General features: G+C 32.3%; 1 protein-coding gene across 3 annotated transcripts in view; it reads left to right on the forward strand.

Moving 5' to 3' along the window:
* Positions 1-25,975, forward strand: part of LOC114328896 (RUN and FYVE domain-containing protein 2) — a 143,564-nt gene that overhangs the window by 38,894 nt on the left and 78,695 nt on the right. For all 3 annotated transcript variants that reach the window (XM_028277876.2, XM_028277877.2, XM_028277875.2), the window contains exons 2-5: positions 9,842-10,020; positions 13,086-13,195; positions 23,479-23,686; positions 24,761-24,921. In XM_028277876.2, the coding sequence (XP_028133677.1) occupies positions 9,842-10,020; positions 13,086-13,195; positions 23,479-23,686; positions 24,761-24,921 (658 nt within the window). The remainder of the gene's footprint in view (positions 1-9,841; positions 10,021-13,085; positions 13,196-23,478; positions 23,687-24,760; positions 24,922-25,975) is intronic.

A 25,975-nucleotide genomic window follows, 5' to 3' on the forward strand; every position in this document is an offset into this window, starting at 1 on the left:
CGTGGCAGTTAATCGATTTTAATTTTGCAAATTGCAAATAAAAGGTACAGTACACTTCTATACGCAAAAAAAATTTCAACTATCTTTATATCTATAAAAATTTCAATATAACTTGCTATCTGCTTTATTTTCAGTCCTGTAACAATTTAAAAAAACGAATTTTTTTTGCGAAAGCTGGATTGCAAAATCTATTGAACCGATCTTAACGAAATTTACAGTATTGTTTTACTGTATCATAAAATTTTTCGGGGTGAAATATGAAGGTCCTAAGTGTAGCATAAATGGTTGGAAAAACGTAAAATGCGAATACTTGTTTTTGTATAGTTTTTTTGCCATTATTGCTATTTTGCAACAAGGGTGACTATTTTTAAAACTTTTAACCAATTCTATATTGTAGAAAATTTAATTATGCAACTGTTATGTCAGTACAACTTTTCTCGGAAATGAATACTTTTAAAGTTATAATCAAAAAACGAAGAAAAAAATCGAATTTTTCCTTAATTATTTGACATTTTGATTATTTAAACAATGTTCTGGACCTTTTTGAGAGGGAGGATAACTCAAATATTATTATTTGAGTTATTTTCAAGCAATTTCTGCAAAAAAATTTGAGTCACCTTTCAACGTCCAAATGTACTAATATTTTTACAGATCCGCCCTGGTCTATTCTAAAACAATTTTAATTTAATATCTCCAATCTTCGACTACAAATTCTGTTTGATAAAGTAGGCATCACAGCGCTAAAAACTCTCATCAGGACTGCATTGCCTATGTTCCTTATACTGTAAAGTCAAGGTTTGACGGACTATAGCTTAGATTGTCCGGAAAAATGTAGAAATGATAATATTTCTAGACTGTGATCATCAAATTTAATTTTACATGTAGGTATGGCATTGTTCTTATTAGACCAGGGCATTTAACACTAAAAACACAGGAATAAATCTGTTTTTAAATATAGTGGGTACCTAGAGACTTGCAACTTTTTGCATTGTATTTAGCTTTGGGATGACGTCTGGAAAAAAGTCTACTACAGAAAAATGGGTGGAAATGCATTATTACATTTTAAAGTGTATAAAACGCATCGAAAAATGCATAAACATGTTAAAATCAGTATATTAAGGGCCAGATTTTCTTATTTCGTGGTATTTGGGGTCACTGAACACAAATATGCAATCAGAACGGACCTCCGAAGCACCTGGGTGCCCAGGGTTACTGCTAAGGTACGTCATCTAGAGTTTCGAGGGTTTGTTTTTGGCACTTAATTGATACAAACAGATTACTCGAGATTACTGATATTGTGGAGCAGCAATGATAGAACAATTATTAATTAACAAAATTATAAAATACCGGAAGAATGGAGAACAAGCTAGCGAACTAATTTTACTATTCAAATAGGAGATAAAAGCAGCCAGAAAACTACAGAGGTATCAACTTGTTAAATACTACCCTAAAACTTACAACTAAATTTTTACAAGACCCAATGAATCAGCAAATTACTTAAAAATCACTAGAGTATAATAGACCAGCATTTCTATGTCTGATTGACTTGAATAAAGCATTTGACAGAGTAGAGTTAAGACTCACAGATGTAATCCATCTTCTGTATAATAGAGAATTTTCCTTAGATATCATAAAAACTATTGAAACAATCTACCATAACAACAAAATGGAAGTCAGAATAGATCGACAACTTACAGAATCAATAGATATAGGCAGCGGAATAAGACAGGGAGACTCATTGAGTGCTATACTCTTCAATTTAATCATGGATGAATGTTTATGTACTTTTGGATGCATTTTATACTGCAATTATGCATTTCCACCCATCTTTCTATTGAAAACTTTTTCCTGTTTCACTATTTCCCTAAAAATCATTTATTTTTTCCTAAATGCCTTGGTCTATGTGTATTTTATTGTTATGATCCAAAAATCTGAAATAATATCTGCCCGGGCAAAAAATTAGAAGAATTTATATAAAAAAAATTATTTTTAATTATTAATTAGTCTGGACAAAATTATGTCGGGCACCCCTTGTTTTTAATAATTTTAAACATAATAGATTACATATCATTTAATTTCTATCCCTTAAATAGATCGGTGATGGTCGTTGTTATATCGTATCTTATACGAAATACTGAGAAATGCAATTCTCGATATGATTACCGGTACTCAAATACAAAAGTAATCATAGTAATCAAAATATCCTACTAATACAAAATATGTACTGAGAAATGCGATTCTCCATATGATTACCGGTACTCAAATACAAAAGTAACAAAAGTAATCAAAGTAACGAATACTGAAAATGACTTTTCCTTTTTCTTTTTTTATTATGACATGCTTTTTCAACTCGTTTAGTTATTTCTTCCAATATTTTAATTAATAAAAGAAAATTACGGACAACAATATTCGCACAGTTTTGAATTATACCGCCATATTGAAATCTTCAGAATGAAAGTAGCTGGCGCGTTTTGGAAAAAATTCTTAACCTTACTGTCAAATTTAGTCGGAATCTGGCGGTTTTAGGTACAAAACGAACATAATAACATCTAAAAAATTGCACAGACTATCTAAAAACAACGATAGTTCAAAATATGCAAAAAGTGGAGTTAGCGGATATTGGAATTATACGACTCTTATACAAAAGTAACGATTACTCGAAAGTAACTATAATCAACATCACTACACCACTGCACGTGCTTTTTCTTTTGGCACTTGTTCCTAATATATTTGCTTAATATTGTTTGTTCTGAAAGCTAGTGTTATTCCTGTATTTTTTATGTGTTTGGCTATTTTTGGCAAACAAAACCTATTGTGTTTTTTCTCTGGTGGTGGAAGGACTAATTTTTGGGATTTCTTATGCAGTTTTTAGTTTAAAATCTTGTTTTTAAAGGCAAGGTTTTCAACCTAATAGTAACATTAATAATATTGAAAAATATTAAAAATATTACTAAAAGATTTTTAATTGACTATTTCACTAGACTGTTTTTAACTGATAAAACGGCATAGCAACGCATCGTTTTCTACTGACAAAACTCCTTAGCGACGTGATTTCTCAGCGACAAAATTATGACAGATCCGTCACGAAAGTGTCTGGTAATAACAAATAAATAAAGATTATATTTCGTTTATATGGTGCAATAATTGTCTCGTGAAATAGTCTTGTCGAATATCATTCGAGAGAAAATTATTTACCGGCAAAATTTTCTCCTGGTTTCATTCAAGTTCGTTGCCTTTTGGTAATTTTCGCTTATGAAATTTTGACAAAATCACTCGACTGACGTCTCGTGATTTAAGTCAAAATTTAATTCGCGAAAATTGCCAGGCAACAAACTTTCATACCAGTCGAAAATATTGGCGGCAAAATTTTCTCTCTTGTGATATTATATACGAAAACTTATTGTATTGTTTTTGTCTTGTTTTTAAATTTCAAAAATTTGATTGCGATGAAATTAGAAGTCAGCCAATCATCCGGTATTTCTCCTGTTTCTAGTATTTCTTTAGACCGTATTAGTTTGGTAAGCACATGTACATATATTGTCTTCTTTTGAAAACTTTAGTAGTTCAACAGGTATCTCGTCCGGACCAGAAGCCTTTCCATTTGTCATATTCTTTAGCGCATATAGTACCTGTTACAACTTTGTAACATATCGATAAGAATATTCCTTTCCTTATTACGATCTTAATATAATTTATCGCGTCTTTTACTACTTAAATGGATACACATGTTCGGCCATCGTCCCCTTGCAGCTTCCAATTAACTTGAATATGAGAAAAGTCTTTAAATTACTACGCTATTTTCGTTTGGCACTTTCGCAACCTTTGACTTAGAGTTTGTCACGCTCTGAAAACGAATTCATAATCTCAACCTCCTGTTATTTCTTCTTTCACACGTTTCTAACCTTCATAAAAACAATTTATTGGCCTAAATTCACATGTGGCTTAATATAGCTTGGATTAAAAACTCAATTTCAATTCGTTATTATTGCATTTTTATGTATCTACATCCTCTGAAAGCCCTTTATATTACGACCGCATTAAGAGGTTTTATTTGCTCTAAAATTTTAATTAGACACGCTCAAGAATTAATTGATTTTATTCCCTCGTTGTAAAAATCTATAAGAAGCTGATTTCTTATGCGGTTCAGTGATTTAACAGTTGGTTACCAGCCAGTCTCAGTTAGTACAAGTCAGAATAATATAGTCGCGAGTGTCAAGCAGTCTTTCACGGTACGCAATTCTCGTTGTTAAGTACACGTTGGACGTTCTACTTTTATTACGCGAATTATTCACTTATTCACGATTCTTGATTCTCTCATTATCACGTTTAAGTTTGACACTCAGAACGCGGTCTACGTTTACTCACGGTTCGCGAGACATAGCAAAGTTGTGTATTAAATTTAGTTATCGTTATTACTGTACAGTGTTTGTAAAAAGGATTTATCTACTCTATCTCATATTATGTAGTTTTTAGTTTGTGAAAACTGTCATTATAGATAGCAGTGCGTGAAGGATTTAAAGTGTGCGTGAAGTAACAATGTATTTTAAATGGGATTTACTTTTTCGCACTGTTTTTTGGCACACTTTCATATAATCAAATATCCTTAACTTTCCCATTGTCATGGTGATGACATATGACCAATAAATTACTACAAAAGTTTTGTGGTTTGAAAGAAGTTAGAATTTTTAAATGTCAAAGTTCTAAAAATTGTAGAATAGAAATGAATTCCAGTGACGAAGAGTTACAGTTTTTTATTTGTTTATCGTAGATAAAATTTTATATGAAACTCTGCGTGAAGTACATTTTGCGAACTTACGCGATGTATAGCACTCGCGCCTCTGTCGCTTGTGCTCTAAATATCGCGTTCGTTCGCAAAAAGCATACTTCACGAACTGTTTCATAAATAACTATTGTGTTACAAAATAAAACAATTAAGTATGTTAAATTATTATTCATTTCAACAATAGTAAATGAACAATGGTAAACAATAGTAAACGAACAACTCACAAGAAATAAAATAAATAGAGAAGGCTAGGGCTAGGAGGGCATTCAATAACGTGGCCAAACTCTTTAAAAACAAAAATTGGAATAAATCCTTTGTAAAAGGTATAAAATTTATTAAAATCCCTAAAGGGCTACATCAGAACAAAACGTTTTCGATTTTATTACAAAATCATCATCAGTGTAAGACAGTCTGGATGCTAGCTGAGCCACCAAAGAAATATATGGGTAATAACCCTTCAAATATAAAATGTATGCTTTACAGATGCATATTTACTTAAAATGCCTTGTGGTGGGCAAAAGGCAACAGGAATAATGCCCTAAGGTAAGGTATTTAAATTCCCAACATGTGGGATGCAAAAAAATTTTGAGTTTACATTTCGATGACTTTTCGATTAGTTGCCATAAAGTCATCGAAATGTAAACTCAAAATTTTTTTGCATCCCACATGTTGGGAATTTAAATACCTTACCTTAGGGCATTATTCCTGTTGCCTTTTGCCCATCACAAGGCATTTTAAGTAAATATGCATCTGTAAAGCATACACTTTATATTTGAAGGGTTATTACCCATATATTTCTTTGGTGGCTCAGCTAGCATCCAGACTGTCTTACACTGATAATGATTTTGTAATAAAATCGAAAACGTTTTGTTCTGATGTAGCCCTTTAGGGATTTTAATAAATTTTATACCTTTTACAAAGGATTTATTCCAATTTTTGTGATTGATGGTATACAGCCAACTACAGGAAAACTTTTCTTTCCTTGTGGATTCTTTAAAAACCACAAAATTAATGTGGAGATAAAAGTAAGGCTCCTACGATGTTATATCTTCTCAATATTATATTACGGAGTTGAATCCTGGACACTCACTGAAGCAATGGAGAAAAAACTTGAAGATCTCGAGATGTGGACCGACAAGATAACCAACGAGACCGTATTAAGAAGAATGGGGAAAGAAGGAGATGTATACCATTAAAAGAAGAAAGTTAAAATATCTCGGACACATAATGAGAAACGGCACTAAATACAGATTTCTGAAGGTAATCCTTCAAGGTAAAGTATTCGGAAAGCAGGGAGTTGGGAGAAGAAGAATGTCATGGTTAAAGAATCTGAGGAAATGGTTCTCCACAACAACAACTAATCTATTTAAAACATCAGTTAATAAAATAATTATAGCCAGAATGATCGCCAATATTCGAAACGAATAGGCACTAAAAGAAGAATATTATTCATTTCGACACCGATTTACACCTTGCTTTGACTCGACAAAGAAAATCGAGAGTCTTCGTAATCAGCCACTACAGAAGCTGGTTCTCGTCTTATGTGGAGAACAATAGACATTCACCATGTCAATTTACAAACTGATGAAGCATTCTTAACAGTACCTCTCCATTTATTATCATTGGTCCGCTCTGTCTGGTTCTGATAGTGTTGGACCGACTCTTTCTTAATGAAAGAGGCCTTCTATCAGTGGCGGCTGGTGACTCAAAAATTTGGTAGTTCTGCAGTATTTTTTGGTTTTTTTTAATTCAATATCTTTTAATCGTTGTATTTTACAACGAGGCTTTTAGTTTGATATTTTACACCATATATTTATTCATTATATATCTATTAAAAAATAATAAAGAACTTACCGATTTTCTTCTTTTCAAATTGAAGATAAATCCAATTATATCAAAAATAGCAATGGTACATTGTGGCACACTAGTAATTGTTTTATAGTTTATGTTTTTAGTAGAATTTTATCGATAAATACGCGAAACTAAGGAATGCAAACGAAAAAACACTACAAACAAAATCGCCACAACAATAATTGCATTATAGGGTCTTACGAACTAACTACACACAGAGCCACATATATTATTTTTTTTTATAAATAAGCTCGATTCGTCGATTTTTTTTAAAGCAAACTTGTCTATAACTTTTTCATTAAAGTTTGGTATTTCTTTTATAAGTGTTTTTTCTACTGACAACATGGTTAATGCTACAAGTCGGTCTTCAGTCATGGAATTTCTCAAGAATGTTTTAATCCGTTTTAAACTCGAAAAGCACCTTTCAGCTTCTGCCGTACTCATGGGCACTGTAATTAGAATTTGAAGCAGTTTTACAGTTTCTTGAAAAGGCTCTGTTAAATTATTTTCAATTAAAAATTTTAAAAAAGGTATTGCCCCATTAATGTCTCTACAGTCTCTTCTAAAATAAATAACAGATAATTCAGTCTTCAAGCGCTCCCTATCTAAATTTGGATATGACGCGCAAGTCAGGCTTAAATTATCATCTGGGAAATTAGCACAATAATTATCAAATTGCTCAGGATAAAGCAATGAAGTTGCAAGTAGGTGATTTTTAAAAGCAAATCTATCATTTGCACAATTTATGATTATATCACAAACTTCGATAGATGCTCTCCGATGATCTACTGGACTGTTATCCTTCCGTAACCTTTTAGTTGGTAATGGTTCAACGCATAAACTAGAACCTTGGTCAATGGTATCATCTATTGAATTTATAACTGAATTCATGTATCTTTCGAAATCTGTCACCTTTTTATTGATTTCCAAAGGATCCGTTTTAGTCTTTTGAAGGGCATTATACAAAACGTCTACTTGTGGCATTATGCGATGGAAAAATGTTAACCAAAAAACAAAATTTTGATCCACTAGTATTCTTCGAATGGAAGACGCTGAACTACAGACAGCTGCCTTATCAAACGATTCTTCTATTTCTTCCATACATTCGATAAAAGAAGATCGATGTTGAGAGTTTTTGTAACTTGAGAGTTTTCGGAACAAGCCTTAGACATTATTAAATTTAATTGATGCGCAACAGTGTACAAAATGAGCAAATGGATATTTTTCTTTGATTCTGGCTTGAACTCCTGCGTGCTGTCCACACATGACCGCTGCCCCATCATAACTCTGAGCAATTAGTTTATTATTTGAGTTTTCCAGGATAGGATCCAAAACACTGAAAATGTTTTTGCTTAAAGTATAGTCGGTTCGCTAAACTCAGACGCAACTGGCTAGATATTTTAGTCGATATTTTTTTTTGTTTTTTGCCAATTTTGCAAAAATTGGCAAAATTACTAACTATTTAGTGATTATTAACTATTTAGTAATTATTTTTTGCCAATTTTACTAAAATTGGCGAAATTACCGACTAAAATATCTAGAAAGTTGCGTCTGAGTTTAGCGAACAGACTATATCTGCATTTCATTTGGAAGGTACCAAATATGTCCAAAATCGTTCTACCGGTGCTCCATTTCGACAATATCTAAATACTACAACCATTTGTGATTTTGCTGAAATGTTTGTAGTCTCGTCGGCCATGACAGCTAGATATGGAGATTCCCGAATTTCCTCCAAAATTTTATCCTGGCATAATTCCAACATGCAGTCCAAAATATCATTTTGAATTTCTTTAAAAATGCCCTTAAAAACCGTCGATTCTTCGAAGTGTTGTGCTAAAGTTCTATCCAATTCAGCAGTAAAATTTATGAGGCCGCGAAAAATTCCAGGATTGTCGGATGTTTGTGTCTCGTCGTGTCCCCGAAGCGCCAATTCGAAAACACTACAAAATTTTATGCAGTCTATAATTTTTGAGAGAACATACCTATTTTTTGTTACAGCTTCATTGAATTTTTGAATATTTATCCAGTATGCAGAATCTAACTGTTCTTTAATATTCACGGAGCCTAATAAAGCATATTCCATTTGATTGTGCAAATGATGCTTAGAAGTTTCGTGCTTTTTTATTTTATCACTTAAATGTACTAAGTCTGTTACACCAACTTGCGTCCATGACTTATCACCTCCAAAGAGTACACAAGGAAAACAGAAAAGAGCGTTTTTTCTGTTGCAGCCACATATCCAACTATTTCTCGTATAAATATCGCAATTAAATTGTCGTTTGTAATTTTTCCCTCGGCTTGATCCTTCTTTTTCGATTTTAATATCCGGCAAAGGACGTCCTTTGCATTTTAATTCTAGTTTTTCGTCATAAGAATATTTAAAGAATCTCTTAACATTAATCAAATTATAAATAACATCCATCCTGAACAGCACTTTTATTCTCATATACTTAATATAAATACCGAATTACGTGCAGGACAACTTATTTTAACAGTCGTCGCGTCGCGATCACCGATTATTTAAAATTACAATAAACGTAGGTTTCTACACACTAGTTCGAACTGCGACAAATGCAGCTCAAATATTGCTTTCAGTCGTCGCCTGAAAAGTGTAGGCGAGGGTTGAGCGGGTGTTATCGGGGATATCTTTAACAGTTCACAGCTCGGAGTAGCACCGGTCCGGTCAAATAAGTGGGACTTGCTATCGCCATGAGATGCGACGGACGACAGATTAAAATAAAGGCGGCCATGCACGAAAACCATCTAAATGAATTTAGATTTTATAAGTAGTGATATTTTTTATTTAATTTTCAAAGTAATTTTGTTTGGATTATTTTGGTGGTTCTGCAGCTCCGCAGCACTTATATACCAACCGCCACTGCCTTCTATGTATTCTTTAGTCCATATTTTTTTGCGTTATCTGCTGCTATCTGCCCATTAACGTCAATTAATTTATTTCCGGGTCTGCAACTTCCAGGTTTCGGAAAAATCTTGTCCTCGGTCTCCCTTGGATTCTTCGTTGGATCAGGGTACATATCGTAACATTTTTTAATAATCTCGTTTGACAGAAGTATTTAGAAGAACAAATAGATATGCGTTGTTAAAACAAAAATGAAAGAAGGTTTAAGAAGAAAAAAATGGTATATAAAAAAAAAATTTGATGGAATGTTCATAATTATTCAACTAATTATTATTTTTTTGTTCCAGGTCGAGATCCTGTCGTAATAGAAAGAAGTAATTTAGTAAACATAAGCAAACTAGTTGTGAAAGAGTTGATCGAACAATCTTTGAGATATGGACGAATGTTGGACTCGGATCATATGCCTTTACAACATTTCTTCATTGTTTTGGAGCACGTTCTAAGGCATGGACTCAGACCTAAGAAGGTATTACTCTATATACAATTTAAGCTTGATATGACTGTGTTAAAACCAACAAAACCGTCAAAATATACGAGGGTTCTACAATAACAGGTGTATAATAATTATAGCCTATCCTCGTGAGGTTGATATAGCACAGCACCTCATTATAAATTCAAAAATGTGTCCGAATCACTATAGAGTCGTTCAAAAAATTTAAGCGACTCTAAAGCAGTTCTTCATGAGAAATGTATCTTTACTCGCATCTTTCGTTACATCCTATCTGTATTATGCAATTCAGGTAGTTGTTATAATGGTTCGAAGGTACATTTAATAATGAAAACGAAGGATTTTGTCAATTCAGTGACGGGGACGTTTGTGTGTGTGTTCACAAAGAGGGGATGGCATTAGATAAACTTTTTGCCACAGATAACGGGGACGTTTGGAAAATGAAATTTGATTATAATCTTTTATATTATAGTACAAATATGTACAATATAAGTATTGGGACCGTGCAAGTTCGGCAAAGCGACCTCTATTTCTACGCTCTGTACTTTTATTCGCACTTTTAATTATATTGGCCAATTATATTAGTCCTGGTTGCTGGATAATTGTCAAGACCATAGTCCAAAAAAATAATAAGAAGAAAAAATAAGATGCAGGTTATGTTTAGCAAACGTAAACAACTGTATGTAGTAAATAAAATCAGTTATTAAAATGCAGTACTGCAAGCAAAATACAATTAATTAAATTTACCTTTATATAATAATTGCATATCATATCAATATTGTGGAGCAATATATAATTTTTCTGCGTCAGTGACAGAAGGTATGAAATATACGTCAATTTGACAATTTCAATTGACAATGTGAATTATTTAAGATAGTTGCAATATTTCTCCGCGACTCGCGCACGGTCGTTTCTCGTTTCCCTTTCCAAGTACTTGCACACCGCGAATACAATTGTTGAACGATATTCATGAGTTCTTTTTTTAACCATCGTATTATCAAATGTGATCTCTTTTTCTTTTAACCGATTAAGTATTTTATGCTTTTTCCACGCCAAAATTGGTAGTTTTTCAATTAAACGAGAATACTAACGGGCATTATCCATTACTATGACAGAATTTTGAGGTATGTTACTAACCATCTGAAAGAAATATTCTTCAATTACGTCTGCAGTCATTGCTTCATGATAATCTTTGGTGGTACTCTCATCCATCATCCCTACTCAATATGAGCAGTGATTATTAGTCTACGATCTATTCTTAATTGTCTTAGATATTATCTTCTCCAACAAACAATATAATCTTTGTCAAGAAGTAAAGCTCTTTTGTTAGCTTTTTCCCAAGAAAAACTACTTCCTTAAGGCACTCCCACGATCTTTTAAAAAACTAAAAACCGGTAGTTCGCCGTCTTGTGTAATAGGGTCATTCCATATCAACTCAACACACCTAATTTCCACTCCTCTTCAGATTTGGATATAATTTGAAATATAGTGCCTAATAAGGGAAACAAAACTACAAAATTTTAAATTTTTATCTCAAGCCGTTTCCGAAATATGGTTATGTAAAGTTTTCCAAAAAGGTCCAAAACACCGCAACCATACTTTATTGGAATAGTTGTAGAAGCTGACCTGATTGAGCTAGAATGCTGGGAGAGGTGTCATTTTGCAGCATTTTTAAAGTCATATGTCAAAAAATTACAATTTAAAAATATAAATCGACCTGTTTCGGGATTTTTCCTTAAAGTCGCCGGGTTATGAAATAACGAATTTATTCCTTTCATTTGCACCATACTGTATGTGTGAAATTTATTTTTTTTATGTTGAACCCATCACCATCCCATGATAAAATTTTTATGTTATTAACAACAGTACTATGTATTTCTAGGAATATTATGAAAATTTTAAATTACATACTTTTTGGAAAAAAAACTAATCAAAATATATTTTTTTTGTTTGAGAAAAACTTGTTTATCGTAGCATCATGTTGTATATATCACTGTAAAGAGCTTCAAAAATGCTACAAAATGACACCTCTCCCAGCATTCTAGCTCAATCAGGTCAGCTTCTACAAGCATTCCAATAAAGTATGGTCGCGGTGTTTTGGACCTTTTTGGAAAACTTTACATAACCATATTTCGGAAACGGCTTGAGATAGAAATTTAAAATTTTGTATTTTTCTTCACCTATTCATCCACTATGAGTACTCTAAATTTTAACAAAATCTAAATAGGACAGGAAAAAAATTAATTCAAAGTGTGTTGATTTGACCTGGAATAGCTCAATACTGTTCCAAATCTTGTCGATGGTAGGCATTTCTTTAATGAACTTTATGACGTATGGTACCTAGTTTTAACGAAGTCATCCGTTTCCATTAGTTTCTTTCCAATGGTTTTTTTGGCTCGACTCTTCCTCCAGCTTTCCTTTCTTTTAAAAATCGATAAATTGTTGCTTCCTCAACTCCAGTCATAACTGAACAACAATCAATGATTTAACGAACAGTTATGTTTGGAGTTTTGTGAACTAACGCATTATGCACATTCAATAGGTATAATAGTTTTTTCCCGTTGAGAATAAGTAGTTTTACTAACCAGTTTCTGTGGATTAAAAGTTGGTGTGGTTGCCATTGATGAAATATAAATATCACAACACCCACAGTACAAATAACGTTAAATAACTATTTTATAAATTGTACCAAAGAACTGACTGTAATCACCAATTGCACATCAATATTAAAACCCACTGACTTTAAAGCAGACAAGCAATTTAATTTAACCAAACCTGTGAGACTTGTACCCACTTAAAACGACGTGCGGGTGTTACAATTCAATGTTCGCTCTAATGCTTCAAACCATCCCTTTCTCCCCTCTATAGCACTCTGATGCGCGATAGGTGGCTCTTACCAGCCAAATGCTCTTCATGTGAGAGTCCTGGGTACAAGAACTCAAACATGGTGTCCTAGCGGATCAATGCAGGCTAGCGTGAGGCGCTTAAGTGACTAAGCATTAACATACCTTTAAAATAATTTGGTGAACTAACTGTTTAGTTAATGAAGTATCTATTTATGTATATCCTTTATTTAATTATAGGGTCTGCTGGGACCGAAAAAAGAGCTTTGGGATATCCTACAAATGGTAGAAAAATATACTCCAGAAGCACAAGATATTACTGCTAGTGTTAGAGATTTACCAACAGTAAGGTAAGTACATATGTATTAAATTACCATTCTATTATCGTTTTCCTGTATTATTATACTATTTTTTAATGAACCTTTTAACAATGTTACTGTTTACCTTACCTTATGTAATTTGGTAATCGCTTAAATATTTAGATCTATTTTCGAAACACCTTTTCCATTTTGAATACATACGTTGGATTCATTTTTATAATCAGCATGCTAAGATTTTTGAAGGCATTCTTTATGAGGATATATACAATCATGTTAAGAGTAAAATTAGCAAATTCCAGCATGGTTTTGTAAGTGACAAATCAACAGTAACAAAGCTCTGTGTTTTTTCTGAACATATTACTAAGGCTATTCAGGCAGGGGAGCAGTTGGACGTTCTCTATACTGATTGCGAAAAAGCATTTGATAACGTCAATCACTGTATTCTTTTAAATAAACTGGTAGAGTTTGGATTTCCAAGAAAAGCTTTTAATTTATTAAAATCTTATTTGTCAGATAGGAAGAACACAGTAAAAGCAGGTAATTGCTTTTCCCATCAATTTGTGTCATCCTCGGGAGTTCCACAGGGGAGCAAACTTGGACCATTGCTCTTCATTTTATTTATTAATGACTTGCCAGACTGTATTAAATCTTGTAACAACTTAATGTATGCCGATGATTTTAAACTTTTTAAAACAATCTCTAATAAGAAAGATGTAGTTAAATTGCAGGACGATTTAAGGTCATTTACTCAATGGTTCAACAATTCGAAAATGACTCTTAACGTTAAAAAGTGCGCAGTAGTCTCATATATTCGAAAACTTAATAGTATTATTGAAGATTATTATATTAATGGTGATAGAGTGGAGATAGCGAGAGAGTGAGTGTTATGAAGGATCTTGGAGTTACATTTCAAACAAACATGAAGTTCAATACACACTTTTGTGAAATAACTAACAGAGCCTATCGTGCCTTGGGTTTTGTTATTAAAAATAGCAATAACTTCAGAATAAACACAATTATAAAACTCTATAATGCCCTGGTGAGACCACATATGGAATATGCTTCAAACATCTAGTCTCCAATTGCATTTTCAAACTCAGAAAGGATTGAAAAAGTTCAAAAACGTTTCTAAGATTTTTATACCTAAGGAAAAACAAGGAATATCCATATATGGTCTCTTACAGGGCAATGTTGGATTCATTTCAGTTGCAGTCACTTGCCACTTGAAGAAACAGTCAGGCCATTATGTTTATATACCTAATTGTTAACAGTATTAAGTACAGAGACTGTGATCTGATTGAGTTTGTTTACCTAGGAGTACCTAAGAGTAGGTTAAGGATAACCAACCTAGATCTTTTTTGTACAAATTCTTATAGAAACATGTCACCAGTGAATAATATGTTAAAAATATGCAATGAAGTATTCAATAGACTGACTGATATAGACATATTTAATGTAAAAAAGCAGTGGCCTTAGGACATTGCTTGCACATCAGCGCTAGGTTTAAGGGACTTCAGAAAACACGAATACTCCCTTCCTTTTTTCATTTACTTATTTTATTAGTTTTAAATTTATATTATTAGTTAGTACTACACTTTACATGTAACTACTATTAGTTTATAGTGTTTGTAAAGTTTTAAATAAATAAATAAATAAAAAACCTCCTTTATTTTTAGTCGACGGCAGGATATGGACATTTTTCAGATTTATCTTTCTTCTTATCATTGGAGCTGCTATTATCCATATTTTTTTAATATATGGAGATACAAGGTTTTTGCTACTATTCTATTCTTATATTCTAAAACATATTAAAACAAATCTCTAAAAAGGATTTATCGTGTTTCAAAATACCCTCTTTGATATCCGAATTATATACAGGGTGCGCCATTAGTGCGTGGAAGTTCAATTACTCGTTTGTTTTAAGAGATACGAAAAAAATTATTTAGGTAAATGTTGAGCCATAGGCATAGATAGGATCATAATTTAAGAATATTTTTAAATATACAGACAGGGCCACCCGAATTGCCAAAATGACACAAACTTATGCTTTTTTTTAATGGAACACCCTGTATATTTTTACATTTCTGGATTCTCCTCGATGTTTTCTTTCTTTAATTATAAGGTTTTTGGTTTTTGTAATGTTATACGGGGTAGTTTAAAAGATTTAAGGTTATTTAATTTAAGGTTATTTATTAATATCGTAGCAACATATACGGTCTAGTGATTTACATAAAAAAAATTATTTATGTTCAAATGATTTTGAGTACAATATACTATTGTTAAAAATAATTATTAATAGATATAGCTAAATGTTTAATTTTAGTCTACAGGGTTGATCGAAACATGGGATGAGTATTTTATGAGTTTTCTTAAATATAACACCCTATATTTTAGTTACGTATTTTTTATGGGAAATAAGCCACAATTTTACTAAAAAATGAATTTATTAACGTTTCGAATCCCAAATCGGGTTTCGTTGTCAAAATACAAAATACTATTAAAATAAAACAAACATGTTGTTGCTAAGTAAAAAAATTCTTCTAATAATTTATTTAATCTGACTCATTTATATTGGCAATTCAGACGTATATTATACATTTTAAAGTAGAAGACTTTAAAATGATATCGCCAATATTTAATTATAAAAATGCCACAAGGAAATAGCTTCAGAACAACTATATTTTAGTATTTTAATGAAATGATATTTTATGGTACTTTTTTATTTCTTAAAGATTCCCTATACCTAATGATTTAATTTGTGAGTTATTTATGATTCTTTAGGCCAAACATTAATTGCAACAAAAAATTACCTGAAATTTTATTAGATTGACCGGGGAAATATTCAGTCAAAAATAATTGTTCGAACAAAAATACATACTAATCTGGATTGATCCTTAATTTATTAATATTGGATGAGATATGAAAATACCTACGTAGTTAATATTGTTAGTATTTTACGTAAAATATTAACTAAACATACAATATTCTACCTACTTGTAGTTTGCTATGACTTTCACACTGAACTTCCACTGAACATTTGACATTCTAGTATTTTTATAGTTCTAGTTGCTTTGTTACCATTACTAATATGAATTTTTCTGATGAAGAACTGATTAATATGGTTTTTGTGCTAAGAGAATACAACAAAAATGTGCTACCAACAATAAGATTTTATTATCAGCAATTCTCTGATAGACGACAACCAAAAAGAGAAACTTGTCAAAGTTGACTAGAACGGTTTCGACGGACTAGACACTTAGATAACAAAAACGGTAGTAGTAACACCAATATTCGGAATCTCAGTGACACTAAGAATTACATTTAATTCATTTTATTGATTTACAGTAGTGTTTGTTCGATCAGATTTCTCGCAATTTTTTTCGTATCTCTTATGACAAACGAGAAATTTTACTTCCTCGGACTAATGACGCACCCTCTATATCAATTTATTTTTAAAGACTAGATAAACTTCTCGTTTATTTATGATGGAATGGAATAGAAGAAAAACCCCTTTTAATGAAGTAATTTACAGTAGGAAAAATGAAAGAATACCCATGCGTCATCGATGATATGCATACGAATCAAATCAAAAATTTCTAGTCAAAACAACGTCTAAACTAAGTTAATACTGTAAAAAAACGAATGTGACTACTACCCCACCGTACAATTTTTCGCTACGTAAATGTGTAAAAAAAATTTTGTGATGTTATTCTTTTTCTGATAATACCTATATATTTATTGCTAATAAATGTTACTTTTACTACCGTAATTAATTATTTGATATAGATTAATAATACAAAAATAATGAGTAAGCAAATATAGTATTATGAATTTCTCGATGTTAAAGTTGCCGGACGTAAATAGTAACAGGAATTTAAAAAATGTCGTTTATGTCAGCTGCATTAAGTGACTTAAATGAAAGTAAACTTAATGAATTCAGATCATTTTGGTATCCAGATCATTTTCCAGACATTATCTGCAAATAAATGTACATTCGTAAAAATATACTAATCTGTAATTTTATACAATATGATTGAAAAGTCAGAGTAATATGTACACGTTTGGCAAACTCATAGACAGAAGTTAACCATATTGACAGATGATTACTTACAAATTTTATTGACTTATTTTAATTAAATAAATACTTACCAAACCAAAAATACAATATAATATCAAAATAGCTTTTAAAAGAACTGAGTTTATTCAAGTAAATACGACTGATTATTAAAATTTATAAACTCTACCGAACCTAACCCAGTTTCACTGTCAAAGTGACAGAAATTGAATCTATCAGATTATAGTTGACCAACACGATTACTCGAGTAGTAGTTTATACAATCATTATCTCTACTGATGTTGAATGTTTTTCTAAGAATGACATTAGAAGTACAGAAATAGTCAAGTGTGAGTTTAAATTTTCTACTAAATTAATATAACTACGTTGAACAATTGTATCGCCGTCTCACTCTGTCAATTACGCCGTCTCACTCTGATAACGTTTTTGCTTAGTAGACATCACTTAATAATCTATCTCTCTCGTTTGTTATTTATAGAAAAAGGCAGCAAATCCAAAATATGTGCTTGATATGATTCATTTTCCGACTGTATGATTGTTACTCCTAAATACGTACTCGAATTTATATATTTAATTATGGTAAACAGTAGTGCTTTCCAAATGTCAGTATTTAGTTAACAACATTTACGAATTAAACATTTATATTAGATACAAATTATTTATATTATTGTAAGATTTGTTTGTTTAATAATTAAGGGTGGATTATCTGTGCAGAGTATCCATATTATTGTTATGGTTCTTTTCATGAGCATTTTTCAGTGCGTCACAGTTTTTCGATTTCTCTCTAATCTAGTTAGAATAGAATAGAAATATGCTTTATTGCCACTGAAAATTTTTACAATTTTATGGACAAAGCTTACATACAGTCAAAAGAAAAACATAATATAAATAACAAATAACAACTACAATTTACTAAAATTAGATAAATCGTCAACAATGTACAGTATAAGATATAAAAGCCAAGACAAAAACAATTTATTGCAAAACATATATAAATTGCAAATTGAATATACAACAAATAAAATAAAATAGGTACAACATAAGGAACTGACAAGTTTATGCTACTGCGCATAGAACCCAATTTTCTTAGTTATTCATTAAGAAATTCTTCTATTGAATAATATGGTCTTTTGGATAGATAGGCTTTTGTCATTTTTCGGAACTTAGGGAAAGATGTTGCAGATTTAAGTTGTAACGGAAGATGATTGTACAGTTTCTTTGCGGAATATAATATAGATTTCTTTACTAACTCAGTGGATGGAATCGGTAAATAAATATCAAAGATTGAATTTCTGGTGGAGTAAAGATGATTGGGCCTAGATGGAAAGACATGAAGGTGTTTACGAATTAAACAAACCGTTTCTAGAATATATAAAGATGGAAGTGTTAAAATTTCGTGATCTCTGAAGTAACTTCTGCAATGTGTAGATCTTCTGAGGCCAAACAAATATCTTATTGCTCTTTTTTGCAATCTAAAAATGACATCAAATTGAGCAGCTGTACTAGAACCCCAAAAAGGAAGACCATATCGAAGATGAGACTCGAACAACGAAAAATATGTTATTTTAGAAGATGCTAAATTGAGTTCCCTTGAGACAGATCGTATTGCATAGCAAGCTGAGGCGAGTTTCTTACTTAACGAATCGATATGAAGGGACCATTTGAGGTTGCTGTCTAAAAAAATACCAAGAAATTTTACAGAATCAACGGTACTGATCTGGCTGTTATGAAGTGGCAAAGGTTGAAGAGCTCCTTTATAGGATAATGCTACTATTTTATTTACGTTAAAAGAGAGTAAATTAGAGTCAGACCAGGTCTTTATCGTCAGTAGATCCGAAGTTATAGTTTCATGAAGAGATGCAATAGTTGAGTTGCTCCAAGTGATACTGGTATCATCAGCAAAAAGAAAAATTTTCCCATTGATTTTTAAATTAGTAATGTCATTTATAAAGATAAGGAACAGTATAGGACCCAATACTGAACCTTGTGGTACTCCACAGACGATGTTTTTGAGACTAGAGTCAGTATCATTTGCTCTAACTAGTTGTTTCCGATTATTCAAGTAGGATTGGAACCAATTCAAAGAAATACCTCGAATTCCATAGAAATTTAGTTTTGTAATCAAGATGTCGTGATTTACACAATCAAAAGCTTTGGCATAGTCGCAGAAAACAGTGGCAGTATAAAGATTATTGTTTAGTGCTTGGTAAACCTCATGTAGTACAGAAAACATGGCATCAGTGGTACATTTATTTGTTAAAAAGCCGAACTGATTTTGTGATAAAATGTTGTTATCAACGATAAAGGACATAAGTCGAGTTTTAATGAGTCTCTCAATAATTTTGGAGAGTACCGGTAGTAAGGCAATAGGTCTATAGTTGCAGGCATCAGATTTTTCGCCACCCTTATGAAGAGGAATAATAATGGCTGTCTTTAGGCACTCTGGAAATTTACCTTTTTCGAAGGAATCATTAATTAGTGAGAGGAGGATTTCCAACACATTTTCTGTGAGATTAGAGAAAATTTTTATAGATAGTCCATCAGTACTACAGGATGATTTGCTTTTGATACAATTGATTGTTTGGATAAGTTCAGAGTTATCGACTGGTCGTAAAAAGAATGAATTCGAGACCTGTCTTGAATTAGGAAGATAGGAAATAGGATCTTGTTGCGGCAAAATTGTTGATGTTATATTTTTACTCACATTAACGAAGTAGTCGTTTAGACTTTCAGGATTTGGAAGGGAAAATGATTGAGCTGTGTGAGTTTTATTTCGAAGATCGTTTATTATAGACCAAGTCTCTTTTGCAACACTTTTAGAGCTTCTCAGACGATTTTGATAATAGGCTTTTTTAGCTGACCTGACAAGTTTTAGATATGTTGTCCTGTACTTCATGATATATTCAGTGACAGCAACATTGGTAGTAAATTTCTTGATGTATAGTAGTGAACGCATATTCTTAGCTGATATGCGAATACCTTTCGTAACCCAAGGTTTCCGATGTTTTGGCTTAATAGGAATTAAAGGAAATGCCTTATTGAAGATGTGGAGAAGCTTATCTAGAAAAACACTGAAATTATAGTCCACGTCTATAGAAGGAAATTGCCACTCAGAAGTTAAGCATAAATTTTGGAATTTACGAAAATTCCGGGCGGAAAAAATCCTAAAAATAGACGGTTTAGTTTTGATTTAAATCTGTCTCCTGCCATCCCCCGATAGCGCTATTTCTAGGTCTACCTTTTGTCAAGGAGGCTATGCAAGAAGACAAATTTAAATCAAAACTTCCGTAGTTCTCGGTATACAATAAAACTATTTATACCGGAGTAAGGTTAGAACGCCCTCTAACCTAAACGTCGGGTTTTTGAGGAGGGTTTGCTGAAGATGTTAAACTTCGTATACACTGCTTCATGATCAGATAGTCCCGCATTAATAACTGTAGAGCAGACATCAAGGGGTGAGAAATCTGAGACAATATAATCGATTATGGTAGATGTAGTTTTTGTTATCCTTGTAGGAGAATCAACGTGCATTGAGAGACCATACGATTCAAATATGTTTGCCAGGGACACTTGGGTAGCACTAGCAGCAGCATAATTAATGTTAAAATCACCGCATAGAATTTTTCTGCTTTTATGAGGCAGGTCATCTAACAAATTTAGCAGGTTCTGAAAAAATAGTTCCACGGTAGAATCAGGTGATCTATAAATGCAAATAATGTAAAGATTAAGATTTTTATTATAAACTAAGGAAAACTCAAAGAAGGATTCACTTAACAAAAAGTCATATTTTGTTACCAGAGAAAAATCATTATTTCTAGAGAGAATCAGGGTGCCTCCATGAGCCGAACTTGGACGATCATACCTGGCAATTGTGGTATATTTTTCTACAAAAAAAGGCTCGTTAACTTCAAGCCAGTGCTCTGTAACCACAACTATCGGAGGAAATCCTAATTCCTCCAGAAACAAAAATAATTCATCAGTTTTATTTCTTATAGAACGAATATTAATCAGAACCATGCCAAAGTTGTCATCACTAAAATAATTTGAGGTTTCTAGTCCCTCAGAACACGTCGTGTTGTTTAAAAATTTCGCTTTGGAGAGCCAGTGGAATAATAACTTCGGTGACATTCCCTTGACTTTTGTAGGTGTATAATTCGTTCCGAAGTTAGATAGGACCTATAAGCGGCAAGATCAGCTTCCACTTCAGCTGGACCAATTCCATAGGCATGGTTAAATTCTAGAAGAACTTTTCGTAGTTCTTCAGTCTTAGTAGGTAATCCTTCGGAAGCCAAAAAGAGTTTCACGCTGGTGTTGGTATATCCGTCATAAAATACAGAAGCAGGCTGATCGTGAAGAAAAGCAAGATGTAGTTTAATTGCCTTTAAGATGTCTGGTTCCCTTAATCTTGCAAGAAGATATCGACTGTTCGAGTTATTAGTTAGTCTAACTCTTGGTGGTGTTAAAGGATCCAAATTTATGGATGGTTCCAAAGTATCTTTCTTAACAAAATTGATATGGGAACGGAAAGGCTCTTGAGATTTGCAAATTGTGATGGCCCGCTTGTCTGTAAATATATTGGTGTCTTCAACTTCATTTTTGTTGTTGCTTGGAATGGTAATTGGGTTTTCCAAGCTAACTTGGCTTTTGATGTACTTCGGATTCATATTTTCTTCAGATGAAGTCTTTGGTTCAGAGTGTGGTGATTCTATAGACCATTTAATGTTGACACCAGGTGGCCAAATTTCCTTATTAAATAATAAGTCGATAGATGGTTTGGATTTTATGCCTATTTTGAATGAGGAACCAGTTGCTGTGTTGGCGTCTTTAGGGAGAGCGTAACATCTAATATAATCCTTGATACCTAGCCTCTCTTTAATGTAGTGTACTATTTGTATAGGGGTGTATGCTGCTGTTAAGTTACTGATAACAACAAAATGACACTTATCTTCTGAAACTTTTGACTTTCTTTCTGGACAGGTTTGGAAATGTTGAGGGCCTTCAGTTTGGGTGCTTGAAGTGACATACACTATCTTTTTTTTAGGTACCTCTTTTTCAGTTTGTATAGCAGGTAGTTTGCTGGAAAGATTACTTATCTGATTAGATATTTCGCTGATGTTTTCAGATAGCCTTTGTAATCCCAATTTTATCTCGGATGAATTTGAGTCTTCAACTTGAACCTTAATAGTATCATCGGAACAGCCGAAAAAAACTGAAGATATATTGAAGATATCTTGTTGCATTTGCCGTACCGATTTTAAAAGATGTTCAGGATTCATTAGGCTATTTAATTTCTGGATCTCGTCAATTTTTTTTGTAAGGTAATCCAATTTGCCATCTTTTTTTGTTAATAAATCGTATGTCTCTATAAAAACGGGCAAATTATCAGTCAATTTTTTAGTTAGTTGAATTAAGGCATTAAAGTTCTCATGAGGTATCTGATTTTTTGATAGATTTGTTATTTTTTCATTTAAATATCTGAGGCTAGGCGAATCACATAGTTTGCAGAAAAATCTTAGATTTGAATTTTATGGGTCCAGGAGAGTTTTGGTGATGGTCTTGTTGTATCCAGATCAGTGCATACAGAAATTTCGCTGACATTCCCCAAAACAACGAAGCTTATTATATTTGTCATTTTCGGGGAATTCATGTAAACAATTCTCACATTGGTAGTTTGCCATAGTTATGGTCAAGGTCAATTTGCAATATTTAACTGGGTCGTTGATAAACAAAACATAAAATAAATTAAACAAAGCTGGTGCAAAACTTACAGTTTCGTTCACTCCAATAACAATAACAAAATAACAATAACACACTCGTGTATGTCGACAGCTAAACAGAACAAAAAACAAAACGTGTTAACACACCGACGATTCAAATACGAATGAGTTGTCAATAGATGGCGCTAATAATATAATATTAAATAATATTATATTATTCTATATAAAAAAAATTTAATCTGTACAATTTATAAGACTATACAAATCAAAGAAAATACCATTTTATAAATGCAATAAACACAATTGATTTGTTTTTATACCAGATTGCAAATAAAATGTGACAACTGTCAGATTTAACTAAAATGTCATGTTAAAATAAATGTCATAAATGTGTATTTATCACGGACTAACCTTTTTTTCTATTATTTGTGACGCACTGGAAAATGCTCATGAAAAGAACCATATTATAGCAACATTCCAGTAATACACTCTATTTTCTGTAATTAATAACATTGTTTTAGGACACACATGGGTCGAGCACGGGCTTGGTTACGATTAGCACTAATGCAAAAGAAACTAGCCGACTACTTAAAAGTATTGATAGATCATAAGGATGAAGCCTTAGTAGAGTATTTCGAACCTGACGCTTTGATGTTAAGTGACGAAGCTATAATCATCATTGGTCTTCTAGTTGGTTTGAATGTGATAGATTGTAACCTATGCGTTAAGGTAAGTTGTAACATAAGACAAGTATCGGAAATCAGGCTAACAAATGTTTTAAAATTTGCATTGAAAACGTTCAATATCAATTCCTTAGCAAACACCAACAAGTAAGATTATACAGGGTGATTGATTAGTGGGGTAAAGCTCAATAGATCCACTATAGTAATAGATAGCAATAAAAGGTAATAACAAAAATGGTAGCCAACTTTGAGCTTCACATTATAAAATTAGTTAGAATGTTACAGGGTGTTCGATAACACAGTGGCAGACCAAACTTATGTTTTTTAAATGGAACACCCTATATTTTATTTTATATTCGAAATCCTGTTAACTGATTTATATAATATAATTAGGGCCGGTTGTTCGAACGCTTATCAACAATGATCACTATCAAATATTTAATTACTGTCACAACTGTCAATGTCAACTTTGGTTGGGTTGCTGAAAACATAATTGATTATAATTATGAGATTAGTTAATCAATTAACATAACAATTATTAACATAATTGATTAACTAATTTTATAATTGTAATCAATAATTATGTTTTCAGCAACCCAATCAAAGTTGACAGTGACAGTTGTGACAGTAATTAAATATTTGATAGTGATCATTGTTGATTAGCGTTCGAACAACCGGCCCTTAATATAGTAATTTATATGATTTATATTAATGTCCGATTTAGAAAACATCAGCACGTACATGGTGTTCATTTTTTTCGAATCCTGAAATAACTAATAAGTATTTTTGAAAAATTTAAACGCAGAATGAAAGACTAAATTATTACCGAGGGCCGAAAGTCCCTTAGAATAAATAATAAGTTTCTTTTGAATGATATATTTGAAATTAAAAATCACACTAAATTTTCTCTTAGTTTTTCACCCCTGTAACTTATTAAAATAAACATTATAGACGTTTTCAGGGACTTTCAGCCCTCGGTAATAACGTAATCTTGCATTCTGAGTTTAAATTTTTCAAAAATACATATTAGTTTTCTCAGGATTAAAAAAGATGAATCCCATTTAAATAGCATTGGAGCCGAAAATTTGCACCAAAACAATAAAATCCGATTGATTTTTAGGAGGAAGATTTAGACTGTCCTCAAGGAGTTATCGACTTTTCATTGTATTTAAGATCTTCAAGTCACGTGTCGACGGATTCCAGTAATGAAGAACAAGGCGACGCTATGATTACAGTGTTAGATCAAAAAAATTATATAGAAGAACTTAACAGGCACCTAAAGTAAGTGTTCTTCTTAGGACCTTAGCATGTTTAGATTTTTTGGCAGCTACTTCCCAACGGTACTTTTAAGTCTGCCGTATTTTTTCGATCATAACTTTTTAAAATAAGCTAAAAGCGTTGTTTTTTCTTAACGATCCTTAAACAACCTTATGAGTACCTATTACATATCTTATTGTGTATTTAAAACGAAATCGTTTGGATGACATTTGAAGTATTAAACATCAGCTGATAACTAATAAATGCTATTTATTAACAGTAGATTCTCAAATTAGATCTACTTCAATACTTGGGATTTGAGGGTACCAAAATTTGGTGGTACTTAAAAGTACCGTAGGGAGACTAAGGGTTAATATGAATTTTGTGATCCCTACTGCCAATAATTATATAGTTAAATAAGTTGAAGACAAATGACTTGGATACATTTTGAACACTTTCTATTAGCTTTGATAAATTATTGACAAATTAATATAAAAAATTGTAACAACCATTCAGTAGGCCTCCATTAATATAATTATACTTTCAAGACACTGTAAGTTCAAAAATCTTTCAAATCTTTAGGGTGAATCTAATAGTTTGGTTGGTGGACTCTGTTAATTAATAGATAAATAAAAAAGACTGTATGACTCGTACACACTTCTATAATATAAGTCAAAATGGCAACAGGTGTATGTTTTCACAAACTGATCGTGTGTAAAGTATTTATTAAAAATCAACTAAGTACTTTCAGCATAGCAAAATGCCATCATCAGAGCTTCGTCTTATAGGTATTAAAACGTCATAGACCCCTCTGTGGCTCAGTGGTAAGAGCGCCTACCTTTGGATCGAAAGGTCCGAATGGTCGTGAGTTCGAATCTCACCAGGGTCAGAGATTTTTCGTTTATTATAAATTAATAAATGGAAATAGTTTCTGTCCTTGTGGGATCGGTACTCACCGGAGGGACCGCAGACGTTCGGATACTATTAGCGTCTCTTTACAAAGTAACAAGACACTTACTCAACACACACACTACACATGACACTAACTGCAATAATTCACCGTACCTACCATGCCACT

Source organism: Diabrotica virgifera, chromosome 2 (genome assembly GCF_917563875.1).
Source record: "Diabrotica virgifera virgifera chromosome 2, PGI_DIABVI_V3a".
NCBI classification, from domain to species: domain Eukaryota; kingdom Metazoa; phylum Arthropoda; class Insecta; order Coleoptera; family Chrysomelidae; genus Diabrotica; species Diabrotica virgifera.